At 42.4% G+C, this 22333-nt stretch overlaps 2 protein-coding genes across 6 annotated transcripts in view; one reads left to right on the forward strand and one right to left on the reverse strand.

Moving 5' to 3' along the window:
- Positions 1-13163, reverse strand: part of GABPA (GA binding protein transcription factor subunit alpha) — a 29284-nt gene extending 16121 nt beyond the window's left edge. The window contains exons 1-4 of one of the 3 annotated variants that reach the window (XM_084802352.1): positions 13044-13163; positions 10187-10289; positions 3990-4134; positions 1052-1136 (exon numbers count right to left, since the gene is read on the reverse strand). In XM_084802352.1, the coding sequence (XP_084658478.1) occupies positions 1052-1136; positions 3990-4134; positions 10187-10263 (307 nt within the window). In that variant the 5' untranslated portion in view covers positions 10264-10289; positions 13044-13163. Of the gene's footprint in view, positions 1-1051; positions 1137-3989; positions 4135-10186; positions 10290-11921; positions 12252-12538; positions 13005-13043 lie in introns of those variants that run through there. The other 2 variants (XM_084802353.1, XM_084802354.1) reach the window with 2 other exon arrangements.
- ATP5PF (ATP synthase peripheral stalk subunit F6) lies at positions 13120-19633 on the forward strand. Of its 3 annotated transcripts, none has more exons than XM_084802359.1 (4): positions 13120-13258; positions 16165-16337; positions 18901-19025; positions 19502-19633. In XM_084802359.1, exons 2-4 carry the CDS (start codon positions 16174-16176, stop codon positions 19537-19539), a joined length of 327 nt encoding a protein of 108 aa, XP_084658485.1. In that variant the 5' UTR covers positions 13120-13258; positions 16165-16173; the 3' UTR covers positions 19540-19633. The 3 variants fall into 3 exon arrangements, with proteins under 3 accessions (XP_084658485.1, XP_084658486.1, XP_084658484.1); XM_084802360.1 differs by having other exon boundaries at positions 13156-13257; positions 16158-16337; XM_084802358.1 differs by lacking the exon at positions 13120-13258 and adding an exon at positions 13971-14016.
- Positions 19634-22333: the final 2700 nt, after the last annotated feature.

The raw sequence follows: 22333 nt of genomic DNA on the forward strand, positions 1-22333 counted from the left end.
CCACGTACTGGGCTTACAAGCCACTGTGCTTGGCTCTGCCTGCCTTCTTTTTACTTCATTATTGTGTTTGCAGTTGTGTGTGTGTGTGTGTGTGTGTGTGTGTGTGTGTGTGTGTGTACGGGTGTATGAATGCCCATGAAAATCAGAGTTGATGTGGGAAGTCTTCTTCCACCTATTTTTTGATTCAGGATCTTTCACTGAACCTGTACTTTAAATTCATCTGACCAGAAAGTCACCAAGCCCCAAGGATTTTCCTTTCTCTGTCCCCCAATATTGAGATTACAGCTTAATACCACTGTGTCCAACTTTTTACAAGGTGCTAGAGATCTGAACTCAAAAGTTCATGCTCACACAATAAGCACTTGACAGTCAGCCATCTCCTCAGCCTTTTGTCTTTTGGCCCTAAATATTGGCTGACTTTGTTCAATTAAACTCACACAAATTAACCCAAATTCTAAAGACATTCAAGCCCTATATTAGTAAGAACTGTAGTTCCTGTGGACAGAAACATACACGGTAAATGATTTATCATTACAAAGACTCCTCAGTGGAGATTTAGTCAGGCAAAAACTTAAAGCTATTTCAGAAATAACAATTACATTTAGAAAGTATACCCTAAGAGCAATGAGATACAGCTGTAAAAAGCTATAGTATTTATTAAAAAGAAAATAAATTGTTAAGGGCAGGAGTATATATGATAAAAATATAATGAAATTCTCCAAGAGTAAGAATTCTTTGGAAAAATAGCTCTTTATAATGTGATTCTGGGGCTGGAGAGATGGCTCAGCCATTAAAGGCTCTGGCTCACAACCAAAAATAATGTGATTCTGCTAACATTGGAGTTTGGTATATACCACCATCTACTTTATGTGGAATATGCCATACTTTCAGTTTGACTCTAACAGATAGAGCTACTAAAGAAAAGCATGAATATGAGATCATGCAAGTCATCTGAACACTCATCTTAACCACCTTCAACAGGCAATTTTAAGTTATCTTGTCAGAAAAACATAAGCTACATTTTTAAATACCTGCCGATAGAGCAACTTACCTTGGTAAGAAATTACCTGTACACTAAGCTGTACAGTCCCATCTGTTTTCACTCCTTGGTCAAACAAGCTCCGGTCTGGATCCAGCTAAACATAGATAAGCAAGATTATTTTAACTCAGTCATCTGATACATTACTATGCTTTATATACATTAATGTGGCAAATAGGGGCTAATTTCTGAGCATACTAGTTAAATTATAAGAATGCAATTATCAAAGTTATCTGTGACATTACTTACATGCTAAAACTAAAACTATTTTAAGCAGTGAGGAGGTAATGGAGAATAGCAAAGCCCTGCCAAATTTACTTTTCTGTTTTGGTGGTGCTGAGGACTGCAATCAGAGCCTCACACACCCCAGGCAGCCAGTCTGCAGCCATTCTCTGCCACAGCAAAATAATTTTACATGGCAGTTTTCTGCAAGAGCTCTGTAAACTCAGCTTGGACCTTAATAATGCAAACAGGCAACTCTTCATTCTGCATTTAAAGTACAAGACAATGCAATGCTTACCACAATAAGGAAGGATGTTAACTAGTGGCTGACGATTTATCTGTTTACTAACATGCCCTATCTCCTTTGTAGCTAATGTCACATATTAAAACTTAGGATTCACTCTAAAGTCTCAGGTCACAAAGTTAATAAAATTAAATGATTGATGATCTGAATACTGGATCTGCTTTTATCATAATTCCATATCCTTGGAATAATGGTGCTCTTTTCAGCTGTAATGGTGGTGCACTCCTTTAATCCCAGCACTTGGAAGAGGTGGAGGCAAGTGTGAGTTTGAGGCCAGTCTGGTCTACAAAACGAGTCCAGAACAGTCAATGCTACACAGAGAAACCTTGAGAACCAAAACCAAGCAACTAACCAAACAAAACACACAACGGTTCTCTTTTCTCTTCATCTCTCCTTCTAGTCAATGTATTTTCTACCATGGCTTACTAATGGGATGAAAATAGTGTTTACTTCTGATACTGGGTTACTAGCTTGGGATAGGCTGCCATGGGAGTCTGCATCTATGCTGTGGTACATGCAAATCTCCGCTCACTCACATTAGCAAGAACTCAGTCATGGTACAATCACAATTTCAGTCATTTACAATGTCTTATACATAAAGCCTACAGTATTAAGTGGACTTCATATCCAAACTGAGCAGAGACAAAACAAACACACTGCACTGGATGTATGTGGCAGTTTTTACTCCTTAATGTGAATCTTTGCCTGGCACTTAGTTCTCTTAACATCAAGAATGTCCTCTGTGTCTAGAGGACACTAGCATTATCCACTAAAAGCTATGGTCAACATAATATATCTTGAAGAGTAAGCATTCCAGTCCTAAATACAACAGCACACTAAGACGAGGACAAAGACAAGGCTCCAACATGGTTGATCATGTAATATATTCATCAAAGAAGGACAACTCAGTGATGCTTCCTGCAGCTTTCAAGTAGGCATTTATCTGAGGATACAAAGGTTTTCCCAGGAGCCACACTCTGATGCCAAATGCACGCAAGCACTGACATGAGTAACAGGAGCTGCCATGCTCACACTGTTTGTTCAGGTGAGGAAAGGTGCCAGAAGGGAAGTGAAATGCCCGTAGATCCAAGCACACACCTCAGGTTAATGGTCCACACTTACTTCCATTCTTCCAGAAATTGCTTACTGAGACACTAGGATAAAATAAGTCCTCTGCAGGCCATGTCTCATTATGAATAGGACAGATATTCTATCTGTCACTGTAGAATATAATTAACAAAATGATCATTTTTTAAAAAAGACTAATATGATTCAATAGGATCATTTGGATGTGCTGTTTTAGAGTGCTAGTTTACCACTTTTAAGGACTACTTTGCATTCTGAATTTACTGAAATTCTGTTTTTAAAAAAATTTGTTTTTAACTGTCTGCAAAAATATGATAACAATCTTTATGAATATACCACTGCTCTTGCAGGTAAAGCATCACATATGAACAATTTCTTGATGTGGAACAGTTGGTTATTTTACATTTCTAATAAGACACTAAACAGTAACTGCTTTCAACAGATCAGGGTAATTTATCTTCTCACTACTAAGAAGAAACTTAACATGTTATTTTAAGTACATTAAACCATAGTCCTTAATTTTAGAAGAGCAATATCCAATCACCATTAACGTTTACTAGATATATATTGGATGAAAAAGATGAAAATATGGATAATGTAGCTAATGCATAAATTCCATTAACATGTTTCAATTTATTTTCTAACAGAATCTTGGTTAATAGTAACTGCAGAGGATCTGAATTTTTAAAATTAAAAGGCAAAGCTCTGTAATAATGGGAAAATGGTATCACAAGACAGGATTACAGACAATACAGAATAAAGCAAAGCAAACAATTCAAAAGATGACAAAATATGCATTCATATGTTAATGTGAGAAAAGTATACAGATACCAGTACTAATTTGTGAATTTAAGAAGTCATAGAAACTATTTCAGCAAGGCTACCTATTTCTTATACATTAAAGTAGTATTACAACAAGTCTGTGGGGATGTTTAAAACATACTGTAATACTGCAATGCCAAAAAACAGCAACTGGCATTCGAAATTTACTACCAGAGAAAAAGGAAATAAAAACAATTTAGTCAAGGGATCTCATTTTAAAGGTAAAAAAACTCACATAAAAGCAAGTTGTCAGTCAGAACAAACTTCTTTAGTCTTTGGGGTCAATGTGCTTCCCACTACTCTATTTTTAATTTGATTTCTACTTTAATTTGGTTTTATTTACTAATAAAAGTAAAAAGGAATGAGTGAGTTATTATTCATTCATTTCAATTTTATTACCTAATCTTTAAAATTTTAGGTATAGGAAGTTTGCTGAAAGAATTTTTATTTCTAAATGGTCAAATTTTACATCCTAGGTCAAATCTATTTATAGATATCGATGAAGATAAATCTTACCTGAATATCTTGCAGGCAAATTTCATGAGCATCCAAAGAACACTGCAGTCTGGGTTCTAGAAGTTTCTTTAAATTGCCTATTGGCTCATTGATGTCTATGGCCTGGCTTACACATTCAGCTGGGGCATACGTTTGTTCCACAATGCTAAATGTTAATGTAAATAAAGGTTAATAATTACATGTTACCCAATGTGAAAGTAACACTATGCTTAAAACGAAATCAACACATACACACACACATAGACGATCTTTGAAATTCTTTCCTTACTACATCTCAATTCATTTCTCCTTTGAGCTGTGTTAGACTCATCAACTAGTTTTCTCAATGTGAAAACTAAATCTCATAGCTAATTTGAAAATTTAAAGCACTCTTGAAAACATGCTTAGTCATACATACAAATGTATGTGCTAGCACATAAATATTGAACAAACACCATTGAAGGGAAAATGTGTGCCTTTGTATTACATACTAACTCATTTTCAAGAACTTAAAGAATTTAAAGAATTCTCAGAAACATGAAAATACATTGTGTCCTTAGAAACTACAACTTGTTGGGATAGTGGTAGAAGCCTGTAATCATACCACTTGATAAGTAGAGGCAGCAAGATCAGTAGTTCAAGGTCACACACTTGGGCTGTAGGTATAAGATTATTGAGTAATTCAAATGCTGATGTCTGTACACCCCATATATGGTTGTAATCATCTGTCTCAATGTTGTATAAACACTGCTGCCCTGTTGTCCATTGCTATGCCGATAAAGCAGCTTATAGCTAATAGAGCAGGGGAAAGACTAGGGCTGAACTTCCTGCAAGCCAGGGGAGGAGTTAGAAGAGGAAGTAGGAGACTCAGCCACAGGAAAGGTTCAACAGTTGAGGAAAGAACTCAGCAATGAAAGCTACAAAGTGCACGTATCTCTCTGGGATGTACACTGGGAGGAAACCAAATGAGCTTAGAGGGTTAAGTATAGAGTAATAATTGCTTAGTTATTGTGTTGTGAAGCTTATTATTAAACAAATAAAAAAGAATCTCAATTATTTGTGTGATAGCCAGGTTGAGAGAAACTGAGAAACAGTTATATAAAAATAACTAATATTTTGGTATACCACATGGGGCAGAATTTACACTAATCTAGCCAGAATTTACATAAACTCTAAACTTAAATAGAAAGCAATTTTTTTAGTTCTGTTTGTTCATTAAGAGATCAACAGTAGTGTATAAGGTTCACAGCTTCCTGATTAGAACCCCCACCCCACCCTACCCCCTGCAAGCATCAAGGCCTCCAGCAGGCTGCAGAAAAACAACTGATACAAACCCCAGAGAGGCAAAGCAAAAGCAGTTCTTTTAAAAAGCCTGTGCTGTGGTGTGTGTGTGTGTGTGTGTGAGAGAGAGACAGAGAGAGAGAGAGACAGAGAGAGAGAGAGAGAGAGAGAGAGAGAGAGAGAGAGAGAGAGAGAGAGAGTGTGTGTGTGTGTGTGTGTTTTGGGATTGACTCTTTAACACAAGCAACCTGCTAGAAGCCAGGCTTTCCTAGGCAAAGCAGGAAGCTAACAGGCAGGCTCTTGGCCTGACTGTTATCAAGCCAGAGTAGCAAACACTTGTGGACTGAATAACTTCCTGTGTGTGTGTGTGCGTGCGCGCGCGTATTAGCAGGGGAAAAAAGCCTCTTCTTGGAAGCAGAAGTCAAACACAGACTGAGAAGCCTCAGGCATCTGAACTGGTTACAGTCTAGAAGGGAAGCTGGGTCTAAGAAAGTAAAGTCCTTCAGGAGAGCTTTTCTTTCTTTCTTTCTCTTTCTTTCTTTCTTTCTTTCTTTCTTTCATTTCTTGGAGACAGGTTTCTCTGTGTAGCCTTGGCTGTCCTGGACTCACTTTGTAGACCAGGCTGGCCTTGAACTTACAGAGATCTGCCTGCCTTTGCCTCCTGAGTGCTGGGATTAAAGGCGTGCACCACCACCACCACTTGGCAGGAGAGCTTTTGAGACTAAAGAAGATTATTTTTTTGTGTTGAAAAGGATGGAAGACACAATGACACAGTGCTTCTGGACTACATTTGAGTTTGTTTCTCTTAGCATACAAATATGGGAGAGAACAGAATAAGACACACTTGGAGAAAGAAAGAAGTGTGAAGTAAGATGCTACATTAAAGGCCATAGGAATCTTTTAATCAAAATAGGAAGTCTTCAGAGAAATCCTATCTGGAACATACACTAACACCAAAAGAGGTAGTTTCAGATGAGGAGAATCCAGAGGCTCTTAGAAACTGCAGAATGGTAGCCCATTGAGACGCTGGCTAGAAAGGCTTCAGCTATAGGCCAACATGTCAGACTAGAAACCCTATGTGTATTGTCACAGCTCAATTACTGGATGAAGGCCTATGTGCTAAAGTAGAAATACAGATACTGCCTTGAAACAAAGTCATACAGTAGCTTGTGTGCGCCATTTTACAGAGTTTGGAAAACTAAAATATATGTACCATGCCTATCATAGGTTCACTCTCAGAATTATAGATTACTAAATGAGTGTACCTGCTAAAATACACTGGATTTTTAGAAAGGAGTTCTGGATTACACCAGTATATAAAGGTCCCAATTCCAAAATGGAAAACAGAAAATGTGTTACATTGGGGAGGAGAATATGCTCTTGTCTGGTGGAGATAAGATTTGACAGGGGGAAACCTCCTGAAGATCTTGGCTACAGACAGAAGTAAAGAAATCAAGAACAAACAGGACACATGACATAATTTGCTGATCCCTCACATGGGAACAGCTCTGAGACTGGCTAAGATATAAAAATTTCTCCAGCCAGGACTTCAGTTATGTATGGCCAATAAATCCTTGGCTACAAAATACTCAGGACTTATCATGCCATTCTTTAAATGGCATAGATAAAAATCTATTTTACAGACTCATCTTTAACTGAATTGTGCTCAGTGCGTGTGCGTGCACGCACACATACACAAATGCATTAAGCAAATATAGAAAGAATTTCCATTATTTGTGTGATAGCCAGGTTAAGAACGTAACTAGGTTAGTAGAGAAACTGAGAAATAAACAGTTGTGTAAAAATAACACTGGGGTATATTAGCCATCTCAAAACTAAGCTGAAACAAACCAGAACTTTGTATATCATTTCTACTAACCAATTTCCTTCCCAATATAATTGAGTAAATATAAATTGACAAATGTAATAATATAAATCAAGTGCTTTCAATTTAATTTGAATACTAACCAATTATTATAACTAGCCTTACTCCATGTTATTCTCAGAAAATTATAATGCCCCTTAAAACATCCTTAGAGTTTTTGTATATTGTTATTTCACAGTTAAAATAGGCTCGAACTTTGATAAGTAATTGTACATATGTCTTTGTAAACACTTATAGGAGGGCAGAGGAAACATCCCTTCAAAAGGAACTGTTTGTTCAGATTTTTAAAAACTGAGAAAATACTTATTTTAAATATGACTTAAACTTCTTTACAGTTATTAAAAAAATATGCATTAAAAGTATGAAGCAGGGACTGAAGGAGTCTCAGTGGTTAGGAGCACTTGGGGACAGGAGTTGATTTTAGGTGGCTTACACCCACCCGAAGCTCCAGTTCCATGATATGATGCTTTTGTCTCTGCTGGCACCTGAACTCACCTGTAAATACTCACACTGAGACACATCAAAAACGAAAGTAGCTTCTAATAAAATAAAACACCAGTGAATGTCTAGGGGAATGGCTCAGTAGACTAGCACTTGCTGTACAAGTTGAGGACCAGAGTTTGCTCAAAACCCATGTAAAGCCAATGTTCCTATGGTGAGATGGAAGACAAGACAGGGAAATCCCCAGAAGCTCACAGGCCCACCGGATGGGCCTATGCAGCAGCAAACACAAGAGATCCCGTCTAAATGATGAAGACCCATACCAGAGGCTGACCTCAGACATCCCCATGTATGCAGTGGCATGCAAACATTCACATTCAACCCAAACTTGCGTAAGTGCATGAGTGTGCACATGTAAACAACTTGTTGCTTTATTTCTACATATTTTCTAAGCATAATGACATATGTGCAATATTTAGTGAATATATACATTATACTTTTTTCTTTTTCTTTTTTGTCTTGGTTTCTCTGTATAAGGCTGTCCTGAAACTCTCTATGCAGACCAGGCTGGCCTTGAACTCACATCAGATCTGCCTGCCTCTGCCTCCCAAGTGCTGGGATTACAGGCATGCACCACCACGCCTGGCTACATTTTTTTTTCTTAAAATGTTTAAAATTTACAAAACAGACCCACTCATAATAATATTACTTAAAATAAATAATGCCATATTATTAATCTTGGTTAATGTAAAAGTTTTGTTTTGTTGACTAAGTGAACAATTTTGGTGTATTTTTTGGTTATAAGCACAATAGCCTATCCCTTTTAGTAATGATCTTTTTTTGAAAGATCCAAATGCTACTTTAAAATAGAATCTAAGTTTTCACTTCTGTATGAATACTGTGCATTAAGTTTTTCATCTAAACCTTGGGAAATCTAGAAATCTGAATAAAGAGTTTCTTTTGAATAAATGTGGGTGATCTCATATTTCTGTTTCTTCTTTCCTACAAAGCAGAGCAACAAAATGCTACAGCTGGAATACGTTTAGCCTCCTTTACACTGATCCAATGGTAGCAACGCATTCCCTGCCTAGACACTTGCAAAGGACCTGTGCTAAATTCTTCAAGCTCTGTGGATCACTTGGGAGTGCTTGTGTGCATAAAGGAAATACACAATGCTCTTCCCACAACCCAAACAAATGTTGAGGTGTGTGACAAGAAAACTAAGGCAGAAATCATGTGTGGTTTCTTAGGTTGAGTTACTTAAAGAGACACAATGGCTTCTACCTTGGCACCCTCTCAGAGGATCTGCAGAGCCCTAGAGAAAGGCTCTCTAAGCACACTGAGGCTCCTGCCACAGTATCAAGAGTGATCTGTGGGGCAAATCTTATAGCTCCACATCAGTCTTAGGTGATTTTAGACCATTTTGACAACTCAACTATAGGCTCTTAAAGTCAAAAGCACCTGGCTAAGTAAGCTGCTCCCAGGTTCCCAACTCTGAAACAAGCTTCAATAATAGCTCTTTCATGTTCAAGGTGCTCATTTAACTAAGCTGCTAGGGTTTGGCATTATCTATCTATCTACCTATCTATCTATCTATCTATCTAATCAAGAGAAACATGCATTCTATTTCTTCTGCTGCAGAAAAAGACACACAAATTGAAAGCTCTCTTAGGCCCTGAAGCTCACACTTCAGCTGTCTCCTCAATTCAGCATCCTCTCGACGTGAGTTACTCTGCCCTGCCTTTTTGCTGCTCTACCTAAGCTTCCCATGACCCATCAGTTGCAACTGACTTTAGTATATTATCTCATTTCCTGCTTTACAGAATAAAATAGCACCTACTACCTACCATTTCCCACAACCTCTCTACTGACTTTTTCCAAATCTGTTTCTACGAGAAATGCTCCCTTTATTCTAAATTCATCATTACCCTCCTTCCAAGTAAGGCTCCATTATAAATCCACAAACCAGCACTTTTACTCTATATTATGCTCAGTACTGTGCACACAGTATTGTGTTCTTACACAAGTATGTCTTTTCAAATATGAGGCTTTCCTAATGGCATTTGAAAGTCTAAGACATTTTACTCATTTATTCCTGACATCACCAATATGCAGCAGTTATTCATAAATAACTATTGTTAAGTTCAGGCTGAATTAAACTTTCTTTGAAATAAAAGTCACCAGCACTTAGGGAAAAAAAAAAAAGAGTGCCCTTTAGGTGGAGGTGGGTGCAGACATTACAACTGTCTGCATTTCCAAAATGTCCTCCTCTCTGAACTACAGACCTACTAAGTCAGAGAGGGAAAAATAAAAACAAACAATAAAAACTGCAATAAATCAATCCCCTAAAATACTGAGGTCAGATCAAAGACAAACATATTAGCCTGTTTTTTTGTTTTTGTTTTTTTTTTAAGACAGGGTTTCTCTCTGTAGCCTTGGCTATCCTAGACTCACTCCGTAGACCAGGCTGGCCTCCACCTCAGAGATCCACCTGCCTCTGCCTCCCAAGTGCTGGGATCAAAGGCGTGCACCACACACCTAATTAGCCTGGTTCTTGATTTAACTTGGTGTACTGGTAATATTTAAAACTCATCAATTCAAAAGTGCTGACCTTTCCTCTGTGCACTCTGGTTTCTCAGTCCCATCGATCTCAATTTCTATCAGCTCCTCCGCTTCTCTCTTAGTCATGGTTGAAGCACTTCAAATTTTCAGCCCTGCAAGAGTTAAATTTTAAGAGATTTTTAAATATCATGAACAAAAATGATATGCAGGAAAGAGTCCAAAACTGAGTCAGAGTAGTGGGAGAAGAGGTACTCTACATATGCAGAAGTGCCCCCCCCCTCTCTCACACACACACACACACATGCAGAAGTGCCCCCCCTCACATACACACACACACACACACACACACACACACACACAGGTTTTATAGACTAGTTTTTGTTTAAAGTGGCATTTATTAGCCTGATATAGTGATTTTATTACTCTATTTACTGAAACTTGTTAGCCCAGTCTAAGTCAGTAAATTAATTCAAGTCAAAAGCAAATGAAATCAACTATACCAAACCAACTAGGATTCAAACCTGAATCTTAACATGGAGGGAGATGGATTTTAACTGTATAGCTAAAAATCTGATTTGATTACATCAACATTAAAATTCTTGTTTAATGTACAAGTTACAGATAGAAAAGGTATCCACATCTGAAAGTGACAAGGGAGCATAGCATGGAAAACTCTTCAGTCAACTGATGACCAAAAAGAGAGAAAAAAAAGTTGGGACAAACTACCAAAGTTGACAAAGCATAGCACAGAAGAAGGAAATTCATACCAAAGCAAATTGAAAGAATTCAGGGTATTAAGAAATACAGAGCTGGGTGTGGTGTCCACGCCTTTAATTCCAGCACTTGGGAGGCAGAGGCAGGCGGATCACTGTGAGTTGGAGGACAGCCTGGTCTAGGACAGCCAAGATAACACAGAGAAACCCTGTCTCCAAAAACCAAAAAGAAAGAAAGAAATGTACAGATGTAAATAATTCCAAAATTAAAACTAAAAAGTCACTTGTATTGCATATTTCCTAGAAAATACCATCGACATTAGGAAAAAGTGTGTAATGAGCAAAACTCAAATCTGTACTGATAGTGCCTTCTTTGGGTGATGGGCATATGGGTTTTCCTATCACTTTTCAATTCTGCAGGTTTTAGTTGGCAGAAAATCCGGTGACTAGTGTTAGTTCAGTACCTGGTCTCTCAATACCTCATTTAGTACTTAACTCACTATGTCACGTCTATGTCTCCCCAAGATACACTTCTGTACTTGTAAAATGAACTTAAATTCAGTTGGCATCCAGGTATGCATACAGAGAAGGGAGAAAAACATGCTAATGAGGTAGTCGGTTTCTTGCGGAGTTAAGACTGTGGGGTACCTAAGAATGTGACAATGGTGAATCTGTACAAATATTTTACTCTTCCCAGCAACCAGACCTATCATCGGCTCAATCTAATTCTGTGATTTTTAAAACTGCACTTAATTATTGCTAGACATGGTGGTGTACACCTTTAATGCCAGTGCTCAGAAAACAGATAGGTCTCTAAACTCCAGGCCGGCGTAGTCTGCCTATGTAGTAAGTTCAAGATCAGCCAAGCTGGTGTGTAACTTATGCACACGAACACACAAACACATGTATAATGTGGACTTCCACATGCGTGGCTGTCAGAGGGCGGTTAGTTATCTCTGCCATGTGAGTCCCAAGGGTTGACTGAACTCAGACAGGCTTGGTAACAAGTGCCTTTCCTGTCAAACTATCTCACTGGCCTACCAATGGCTGTATTCTCAAATGACTATTCACCGGCTTGAATCGATGCACTGGCACCATTGTGCACGCTGTTGATGCTAAGGGTGGAATCCTTAAACTCCACCGTTGTGTTCACTGCACTACACCAACGACAAAAGGAAAAAGTTTGGTAAGCTACATTAACTTTCATTGACTTCTTCGTGATAGAAACAGAAAGTCCTCCTATAGATCAGTATGACGGCCCCGGTACAATTCTGAAACAGTTCCAGAAGGGAAACTGAATTTGGAGTGCCGGGATCGCCAAGTACGGTGACAGACTGGGGTGGCATCATCCAAAGGGCCCGGGGAACGCCCGGACTAGGTGGGCAGCCAGCAGCACGCGGAGCACGGGACCGCGCCCGGAGACTGGGCGAGTCCGCAGCGTCCCGCAGCGAGGCCGCGGGCCACGCCGCTCCCCGCGCCCCTCCCCTCGGCTCCCCGCACAGCCTCTCCCGCCCCTCCCCACCCGGCTCCCTCAAGTCTCCACGAACGGAAATGGGAGTCACAGCGCCGGGGACCAGCGGAAACAAAACACAGAGGCGGTCGCGGGGGGGCCGCGGCGGGGGGAAAGCCCCGGAACCAGGCCTGCCGCGCGGGCCCCGCGCTCCCCGCCAGCCCGCGGCCGCACTCACCAGCTCCGGAATCGGCCCCGTGGCCCTCGCCAGCGCTCCAGAGCCGGCTGGGAACGGCGGCAGCGCGGGCTCCACGTACAGCGCCTCTCCCGGTAAGCCGCGCCGCTCCCACGACTCGCAGTGTGAGGCCCCGGGGCCCTTCCCGCGGAATCGGCGCTAAGGAACCCCAGCCCCTCTCCCGCCTCCCAGGCACCCCTGGGCCCGGAACTACAACTCCCAGCAGGGTGCGCGGCACGAACGCCCGCGGCAACGGGGGCTCACGAGGCACAAACGCCTCAAGTCGCTTGGCTTTTTTTTTTTTTTTTTACGCGGTCGCTTTTTCCCACACTGCTTTCACCTCCCCAACCCCAAGAATCAGGACGCTGACTCCGAATGGAGCTTGAACTAAGAGAGAGGCCAAAGCACGCATGCGTACAGTGCAGTGTTTCCAAGAGGGGGAAAGGGGTGAAGTTAAAAATGAAGGAAAGATGGCGGAGACTTAGCTGAGGGACCCGGAAGCACTTACCCTCCACTTCCTCCTCCTGCTTGTCTCCTGTCTCACTCAGAGGCGTCCGGTCGCAGACTCTATCCGAGGCGCTTCCTGTCCGGTGAGCGTCGAACGACTGAAGCGGTGGCCCATAATGCATTGCGATGGCGGGTAGGCGTGTGTAGGCGGAGCCAGGGCCGGAAGTAGAACGGTGGCGGCGGCGGTGACTCTGGCAACTCGGGACTCAGTGCAAGGTGACTGGGAGGGTAACTCGGCTGCCTTGGCCTCTTGGGATCGCGATTCTGGGTTTCTTCACGAGGCAAGGGTTGCCCATCACCTCTGCCCTAGTAGGAGAGAGCAGCTATGTGTCCTTGGCGCCTTATGGCCTGGCCTGGGGTCCCAGGTGACCTCGGCCCCGATGGGTATTAAAATTTGCCTTGCACCCAGTAAATAAGACCGTTAATACCCTTTTGAGAGCTGAACAGGCCAACTAGAAAGGCGAAAGGGCGGAGTGGTGTCCCTGTGGCCTGCGTGGGGCAACCCAAGGTCAAGGCAAGAGAAGCTTGTGAATTATGCACGAGCAGATCATGCCTCCTAAGACGAAAACAAGATAGTGGTGATATCACTAAGAGTGTGCGTTCAATCTAGAAACGATGGTGCTAAATAGCTTGGTGGATTGACTTTATGATTAGATACTAACAGCCAGCAAACCGATTAGCTTTTGGCTGGGCTGTTCTGTCATCGCTATAAATAGGAGAGCCATGCTCCTTCCCAAGGCTACACCTCTGGGTTTGGACTTTGATCTAACCCCCCCCCAAACCATACGTCCCCAGTATTTTAATATCAGACCCCTAACAGGCAGCTAGCACCTGATATTACTAAAAGACAGAATTTGTCACAGATGGTGACACTTCTAGTGACACTTGCCTTCTGTGTGATAGTGAACAGTTTATATTCACTGTTTAAATCTGAAAAAGTGAAAGCAGTAAAGGAGAAGCAAGAAGTAGTTTTGGTAAGAGCATGTGTTCATTTTTTTCTTGGATGATTGTGTAGGAGTTAGGAGAATATACATATACGTGTATGTTTGGGGTTCAGAATAGGATATAGATCAGAAATGAGAACTGGGAATCATTACTTCCGTGGTGCCATTTTTGAAGAGAAAATTGTTCTGTCTGTCTTGTCAAAGAAATGACCATCTCTGCAGTTGGGCTGGGAGCAGGTTGGCTGCAGAATGCTGGGTAGCCAATAACCATCTTTAGACAGAGTTTTTCTCATCTCTCACCAAGATAAACTTCTCCTAACTCTTTAACTGGATGTGGTGGCGGAAGCCTTTCATCCCAGCACTCAGGGAGACAGAAGCAGGCAGATCTCTGACTTCGACTCCAGCCTGTTCTAAGCAAGTCAAGGACAGCTAGGGCGACATAGAGAAGCCTTGTCTCAAAAAAACAAAAACAAAAAAGTATTTCCTGAGTGGGCAATATGGAAGTATTTTGCAAAATTTTTTAGATCTAAACAAGTGTTGTTACCTTAGTGATGTGTTTTCCTCGAATTTCTAGAAAAGAGAACAAACATTGAGTTGGGAGATGCTTTCTTATTATAAGATACTGTTTGCTTGCTTGTAGTCCTTTCACCTGTATAAGTTTCTGGTAGATGATGAATGACATAGTCATTGAGTGTTTTGTTTCTTCAAATGTTTTGTTTGCATCCTGATTGGTGAATGATAACTTGCTGCTTATTTGATTTCTGTGAGCAATACTAAATATTATTCCAAGTGTGTTGAAGTTGGGGTTATTGACACTTTAGATAACTCTTTGAGATGAGAGAGGGGAGTGTTTTTACTTTTCATGCTGTAGGGAGTATAGCAGTGTGCCTGATCTCTCCCACTGGAGACTGCCTGCATCCAACCTATTCAGGACAACTAAAATTGTCTTCAGACAGCAGGTGTGCCGTGGAGATGAAGTGATGCCCCATCTCCTTCACATATGTTTACAAACCATTGCACCATTCAGCTGCCTTTATATAGTTAATGGGTATTCAACTGTTAAGTGGTAAAGACCACTCAAATCCCTCTTTGCAATTCTGTCTGTCTTATCTATGTGCATCTATTATGTTTATGTAGGGGTGTGTGTGTGTGTGTGTGTGTGTGTGTGTGTGTGTGTGTGTGTACACACACACTTCTGCATGTATCAGAGGTCAGGCTCAGCTGTTTCTCTTCAGGTAATATGCACATTGCCTTTTGAGACAGGGCCAGTCAGTATCTAAGACTAGGTTGGTTACCAAGTGAGCCCCAAAGACCTGCCTGTGTCTGCCTCCCCAGTGCTGGTCTTATAAGCTTGCTGCGGATCCTGGCTTTAAAAACAAACAAGATGGACAAAACTCATGGGTTCTGCAGATCAAATGCTACCCCCTCCACCACTGCTTTTGTAATTGTTATTACTAAACTACTTGTTTTGGCTTCAGGAGTTCTGAGGACTTGAAAGGCTTTAGGCTCTAGGCTCTGACTTTTAACCTTTTGACTTTGAGCTTCTGCAAACTCCCTTTCTCTGATGAGCTTGTATCCAATATCCATTACTGCAGGGTGCATTTGGCACGCTTGCTGTTTTTCTTTGCCTTTTAAAAAAAAGTTGATTTGGTTACAGTGTTAAGTGGCTAGGATCCTGCTGTTGTTAACAGGCGAAGCTGTTTTCCTTCCTGTGGGCCTGTGAAGTGGAAACTTCCAGCCTCTCAGTCCTGGCTAAGACAGTTGTCTTGGCTCTCTTTTTGACAAACTCCCTTTTGGCTTTTGAGGGGTCATGGAAACTGGCACATTATGAGCAAATTGTCTTTTCCTGCTAGAGACAAGCAGTGCTCTTGAACAGCCTCGCCTTACTGTTTTCTCTGCTCCAAGATTAAGTTCCTGGGAGAAAAAAGCACCATCCCATATTTTTTGCTTTCTTTCTGTTTTAATCATAGTAGAACTCTCAGCTATTTCTTGGTCCCAGAGCTTTTTGGTAAAAAGTAAACATCTTGTAATGGAAGGGTCACACAGCTGGCCAGGCAAAGCCTGAGTTGAGGTGTAATGTGTTCTGTAACCTAATCCACAGACTTGGCTTCCCACCACAGGATGTATTGGAGTTTTATAAAAAGTACACTAACCTTCTGATGGCTTGTCTCGTACCAGAGGCGCACCATGATTCTTCAGAAGATCTTCAGGCTGTCCTCGGTCCTTCGCTCGGCAGTCTCTGTGCATTTGAAGAGGAACATTGGCGTTACAGCGGTGGCGTTTAATAAGGAGCTCGATCCTGTACAAAAACTCTTCGTGGACAAAATTAGAGAGTACAGATCAAAACGACAGTAAGTGGGTAGATGATGAATCACACTGTGAATAGAAATACGCGAAGGATGTAAATCTTCCTTGTGTCTTCTTTATAAAGGCTCCAAGGGACAGGTCCAGTAAGTTTATTGTCATTTGAGGTACCGGCACAGTAATGTCATCACAATGAAGTAAGTCAAGTCACAGAAGTATGTAGGATCTTAAAATCATTTAGTAGCTATTTAAGAAATTAAGTGCCTTAGACATTGATTAGCTTAACATCATAAAACTAAGAATGATTGGACAAAACATACAAAAGAGTATTTATTCCACCTCTTATTTAGCGTTTTCTGTGGCATGATTTGAGGGTTGTGCATAAGCAGCAGTTTTCTCTTTAAGGCTGTTTTCGTGGTTATGGATCTCTGGAAGTGTTAGACAACTTAGGGACAAAAGACTCAAAGTGGCATGAAGTAAGACTAGGAAAACTACACGTTTGAGATGAATGTCCAGATCTCCATCATCTGATTTAACCCCTAAATCTTAGGAAATTGATGTCCATCTGTCATTTACAAAAAGCATGATGGCTGACTGGTACGGGCTGTGTTGTGCTTTAACAAAATGCAGATTCTTAAAACCTGATAGAAGTAGAAAGCTTATAAACAAGTAAATACTAGGTGCAAGGTGGCATCCAGTTTTGGAGAGTTGAAAGGGGGAAAAAAAACCATTCCTTATCTGGAGACATTTTGAAAGGTATTTTGGAAAAGTTCATGTTAGGGTTTTGAAGGCAGTGTGTGGGGTCATTCTGCCCTTTTGGGTGTCTCATGGACACCTAGAAATCATCACCCCAGTATTAAAAAAAAAAAAAAAAGGAAAGAATTTACTCATAATTTTGCTTATAGCTTGTTCTCAATCAACTTTGGAAGACACACCCAGGACTCTAGCCTTGTTAAGAATAGGTGTTTTAAAGACTGGACAAGTAAATGGAGTAGGAGGATTATATCTTTTAGGATGGAAAAATGATGTCAGATAAGGAATGAAAACTAGAAAGCACAAAATTTGCTTGGAGAATTACACAGTTTATATCCTAGAGATATGGGGCTCGGGAGGAGTGAGTATGCACAGTTTCAAGTATGAACTTTGTAGATGACAATGTTGAGTTACAATGCAGTGCTGGTTGGTTGTATTTCAACCTGACACAAGCTAGTCATCAGAAAAGAGGTAGACTCAATTGAGAAAATGCATCCGTAAACCAGGACCATAGGCAAGCCTGTTGGACATTTTCTAAATGGGTGATTGATGAGAAGGGGCCCAGACCATTATGTGGGAGGCCAAGCCTGGACTATAAATTGTGCATTCTGTGAGAAAGCAGTCTGGGCCAGCCATGTGAAAGAAGCCAATCAGCACCCCTCCATGGCCTCTCCTCAGCTCCTGCCTCCAGGTTCCTGCCTGCTTGAGGCCCTGTTCTCACTTTCTTTGATGACGAGCAGTATATGAAAGCATAAACCAAATGAACCCTTTCTCCCCAAGTTGATTTGTTCATGCTGTTTCATCATAACAATAATAACCCTAATGTCAAAGGTTGGACCTACCTGATTGAAGCTTCAGTGCCAGATCATTATTTTTCAACTCTGAAGGTAACTAACTAAACATGTAGTCATTAAATATCTTGAGGACTCAGCAGCTGGCTCAGTTGGTAAAGTGCTTGCTGCATAATAAAGGTGGAACAGAGTTAGGACCTAGCATCTGTGTAGGAAGCCAGATGCAGTAGCCACAGCAGCCTTTGCCTATAATCTGAGCATTAGCAGACAGAGATAGGAATGTCCCTGGGGTCTTCGTGGCCAGCCAGTTTTGCCAGTTTGCAGGCTCAAGTTCAGTGGAGAGAGAGGTCACTGGATGTCTTATCGCCCTCTGGTGTTCACACATGCATATAACACACATACACAAATGCATACAACACACAGCTTGAAAAACCATGTATTTGTAATAATTAACTTTTTTGTTATTTCTTATATAATGCGCATGAGTGTTTTGAGTGTGTGCATGGTATCCATGGAGGTCACATGAGGGCATTGGGTCCCTTGGAGCTGGTGTTGATGGGTGGTTGTGAGCCCACTATGTGGATAATGGGAACAGACCGGAGTCCTCTGCAAGAGCAGCGCACGTTCTGAACCGTTGAGCCTTTTCTCTAGCCCCTTGGTCATTTATTGTTTAGCAGCCCCCAGGCTTAACATTCCAGTGGTCTGGGTTTTGCTTGTATTTTTTGTTACTGGTTTGGGTTTTTCTTTGTTTTCATCTGGCCTGCATCATTCTCCATATACTGCAACTCAGGTCCTGAGTCTGATTAGTAAGTGTCTTTGATGCTAACAGTCTTGAGTGTTGAGATTTGTTTAAAGTGACCTCATCTTTGACACCTTGTCTTAAAATAATTTGAGTTGAAATGCAAATAGATTAATTTTTTTTCCTAAAGACTTCTTTTCCTCCCACAAGTATACCTTTAAAAATCGTTTAAACTTGATGGTAAAGAGTAATTTTAGGTATGTTTGTTTTGTTTTAGCTAGATATAAATCAGGATTTTTTTGTTAATTATTTTTAATTATATAATAGGGCATCTGGAGGACCTGTTGACACTGGCCCAGAGTATCAGCAAGACCTGGACAGAGAACTGTTTAAGCTTAAACAGATGTTTGGTAAAGGAGACATGAATACGTTTCCCACCTTCAAATTTGAAGGTAAGGCTAATCACAAATTCAATTTTGGAGATTATTGTAGGTGGATAATATTCATGTATGTTTTTTCTTTTGGATGGTGGTGCTAGGATCAGGACCTTACATCTGTTGGTGGAAATGGAAATGCTCCGTCACTGAGCTATATTTCACCCTTAAGTGTTTTTTGTTTTGTTTTTGTGTTTTTGGATTGTGTGGAAGTTAAATGACAGTGGCATTTGAAGTTCCTACAGCCTTAGAAGGCACTCAGATCCCTGCTTTACTTTGGCGCAGGAGAGCATGTGAATTATGACACGTTTCTTGTTTGATTCATCTAGTTACACAGTGCTGTAGAAAGTTGATCATTTATTATGTTTTCCTATACATGGTTAAAAACAGATGTTTTCTATTTTTAAAAAATCTTAAAACTGGTAAATTTCAAGTATTGTAACTAATCTTGTTATTTCAGTATAGCTAAGTCTGAAATTTTTCCCTCTTTTTAGATCCCAAATTTGAAGTCATCGAAAAACCCCAGTCCTGAGGAATAATGTAAAATCCATATGGTAATTTGTCATGAATTAGTTGTACAACTAATTTTAAAAATTCAAATAAATATTCGTTTCACAATTATCAAATGTCCTTTAAATTCTTTGGTGGTATGGAGTATGTACCTAGCCTTGATTGGTTTCTAAGTCCTTTCATTTTTTTTAGAGTGAAGCAGATGGAGGTGTTGGGTAAACTGGGTAGCCTTGCCTCGCCCATGCGAGACTCTTCCCAGTGTGCAGTGTTCTCCACTAGTGGAGATCACGCCCTACTGGGCTGTGTGCTGTGAAGGGAAGGGTGTTCTGTGTACCTTCCTGTAGGGTGGGCTGTACATCCTTTGTCATGCCTTTCTTAGGAACCCTGTAACTTCATGTGCACAGGGACGCCCCTGTGTCTTAGGAACCCTGTAACTTCATGTGCACAGGGACGCCCCTGTGTCTTAGGAACCCTGTAACTTCATGTGCACAGGGGCGCCCCTGTGTCTTAGGAACCCTGTAACTTCATGTGCACAGGGACGCCCCTGTGTCTTAGGAACCCTGTAACTTCATGTGCACAGGGGCGCCCCTGTGTCTTAGGAACCCTGTAACTTCATGTGCACAGGGACGCCCCTGTGTCTTAGGAACCCTGTAACTTCATGTGCACAGGGGCGCCCCTGTGTCTTAGGAACCCTGTAACTTCATGTGCACAGGGGCGCCCCTGTGTCTTAGGAACCCTGTAACTTCATGTGCACAGGGGACGCCCCTGTGTCTTAGGAGCCCTGTAACTTCATGTGCACAGGGACGCCCCTGTGTCTTAGGAACCCTGTAACTTCATGTGCACAGGGACGCCCCTGTGTCTTAGGAACCCTGTAACTTCATGTGCACGGGGACGCCCCTGTGTCTTAGGAACCCTGTAACTTCATGTGCACAGGGACGCCCCTGTGTCTTAGGAACCCTGTAACTTCATGTGCACGGGGACGCCCCTGTGTCTTAGGAGCCCTGTAACTTCATGTGCACAGGGACGCCCCTGTGTCTTAGGAGCCCTGTAACTTCATGTGCACAGGGGCGCCCCTGTGTCTTAGGAGCCCTGTAACTTCATGTGCACAGGGACGCCCCTGTGTCTTAGGAACCCTGTAACTTCATGTGCACAGGGGCGCCCCTGTGTCTTAGGAGCCCTGTAACTTCATGTGCACAGGGACGCCCCTGTGTCTTAGGAACCCTGTAACTTCATGTGCACAGGGGCGCCCCTGTGTCTTAGGAACCCTGTAACTTCATGTGCACAGGGGACGCCCCTGTGTCTTAGGAGCCCTGTAACTTCATGTGCACAGGGACGCCCCTGTGTCTTAGGAACCCTGTAACTTCATGTGCACAGGGACGCCCCTGTGTCTTAGGAGCCCTGTAACTTCATGTGCACAGGGACGCCCCTGTGTCTTAGGAACCCTGTAACTTCATGTGCACAGGGGCGCCCCTGTGTCTTAGGAACCCTGTAACTTCATGTGCACAGGGACGCCCCTGTGTCTTAGGAGCCCTGTAACTTCATGTGCACAGGGGCGCCCCTGTGTCTTAGGAGCCCTGTAACTTCATGTGCACAGGGACGCCCCTGTGTCTTAGGAGCCCTGTAACTTCATGTGCACAGGGACGCCCCTGTGTCTTAGGAACCCTGTAACTTCATGTGCACAGGGGCGCCCCTGTGTCTTAGGAACCCTGTAACTTCATGTGCACAGGGACGCCCCTGTGTCTTAGGAGCCCTGTAACTTCATGTGCACAGGGACGCCCCTGTGTCTTAGGAGCTCTGTAACTTCATGTGCACAGGGACGCCCCTGTGTCTTAGGAGCTCTGTAACTTCATGTGCACAGGGACGCCCCTGTGTCTTAGGAACCCTGTAACTTCATGTGCACAGGGGCGCCCCTGTGTCTTAGGAACCCTGTAACTTCATGTGCACGGGGACGCCCCTGTGTCTTAGGAACCCTGTAACTTCATGTGCACAGGGACGCCCCTGTGTCTTAGGAACCCTGTAACTTCATGTGCACAGGGGACGCCCCTGTGTCTTAGGAACCCTGTAACTTCATGTGCACAGGGACGCCCCTGTGTCTTAGGAACCCTGTAACTTCATGTGCACAGGGACGCCCCTGTGTCTTAGGAACCCTGTAACTTCATGTGCACAGGGGCGCCCCTGTGTCTTAGGAACCCTGTAACTTCATGTGCACAGGGACGCCCCTGTGTCTTAGGAACCCTGTAACTTCATGTGCACAGGGACGCCCCTGTGTCTTAGGAACCCTGTAACTTCATGTGCACAGGGACGCCCCTGTGTCTTAGGAGCCCTGTAACTTCATGTGCACAGGGACGCCCCTGTGTCTTAGGAACCCTGTAACTTCATGTGCACAGGGACGCCCCTGTGTCTTAGGAACCCTGTAACTTCATGTGCACAGGGACGCCCCTGTGTCTTAGGAACCCTGTAACTTCATGTGCACAGGGGCGCCCCTGTGTCTTAGGAGCCCTGTAACTTCATGTGCACGGGGACGCCCCTGTGTCTTAGGAGCCCTGTAACTTCATGTGCACGGGGACGCCCCTGTGTCTTAGGAGCCCTGTAACTTCATGTGCACAGGGACGCCCCTGTGTCTTAACCACTGCCTCTCCAGCCTTGCTTGCTGCCAGTGATGGACGTATGGATTCGGGAGGGAAGGTGGCTTGGAACAAAAGGCTCTGAAAGATGTAACTGTTTATGTAATGATCTTCGGCCCAGCCTGAAGAGAGCCAGCAGTTATTTTCTGGGGAAATGGCAAATCAGGAACTTTTCCATCCAAGTTTCAGCAA

The sequence above is a fragment of the Acomys minous genome, assembly GCF_964271855.1.
Source record: "Acomys minous genome assembly, chromosome: 11".
NCBI classification, from domain to species: domain Eukaryota; kingdom Metazoa; phylum Chordata; class Mammalia; order Rodentia; family Muridae; genus Acomys; species Acomys minous.

What these genes read in the sequence shown, in the direction of transcription:
- ATP5PF (XM_084802359.1), top strand. Translation starts at nt 16,174, where the DNA reads ATGATTCTTCAGAAGATCTTCAGGCTGTCCTCGGTCCTTCGCTCGGCA. An exon ending in GAGTACAGATCAAAACGACA is followed by an intron (nt 16,338 to 18,900) that starts GTAAGTGGGTAG and finishes ATTATATAATAG; the next exon opens with GGCATCTGGAGGACCTGTTG. An exon ending in TCCCACCTTCAAATTTGAAG is followed by an intron (nt 19,026 to 19,501) that starts GTAAGGCTAATC and finishes CCCTCTTTTTAG; the next exon opens with ATCCCAAATTTGAAGTCATC.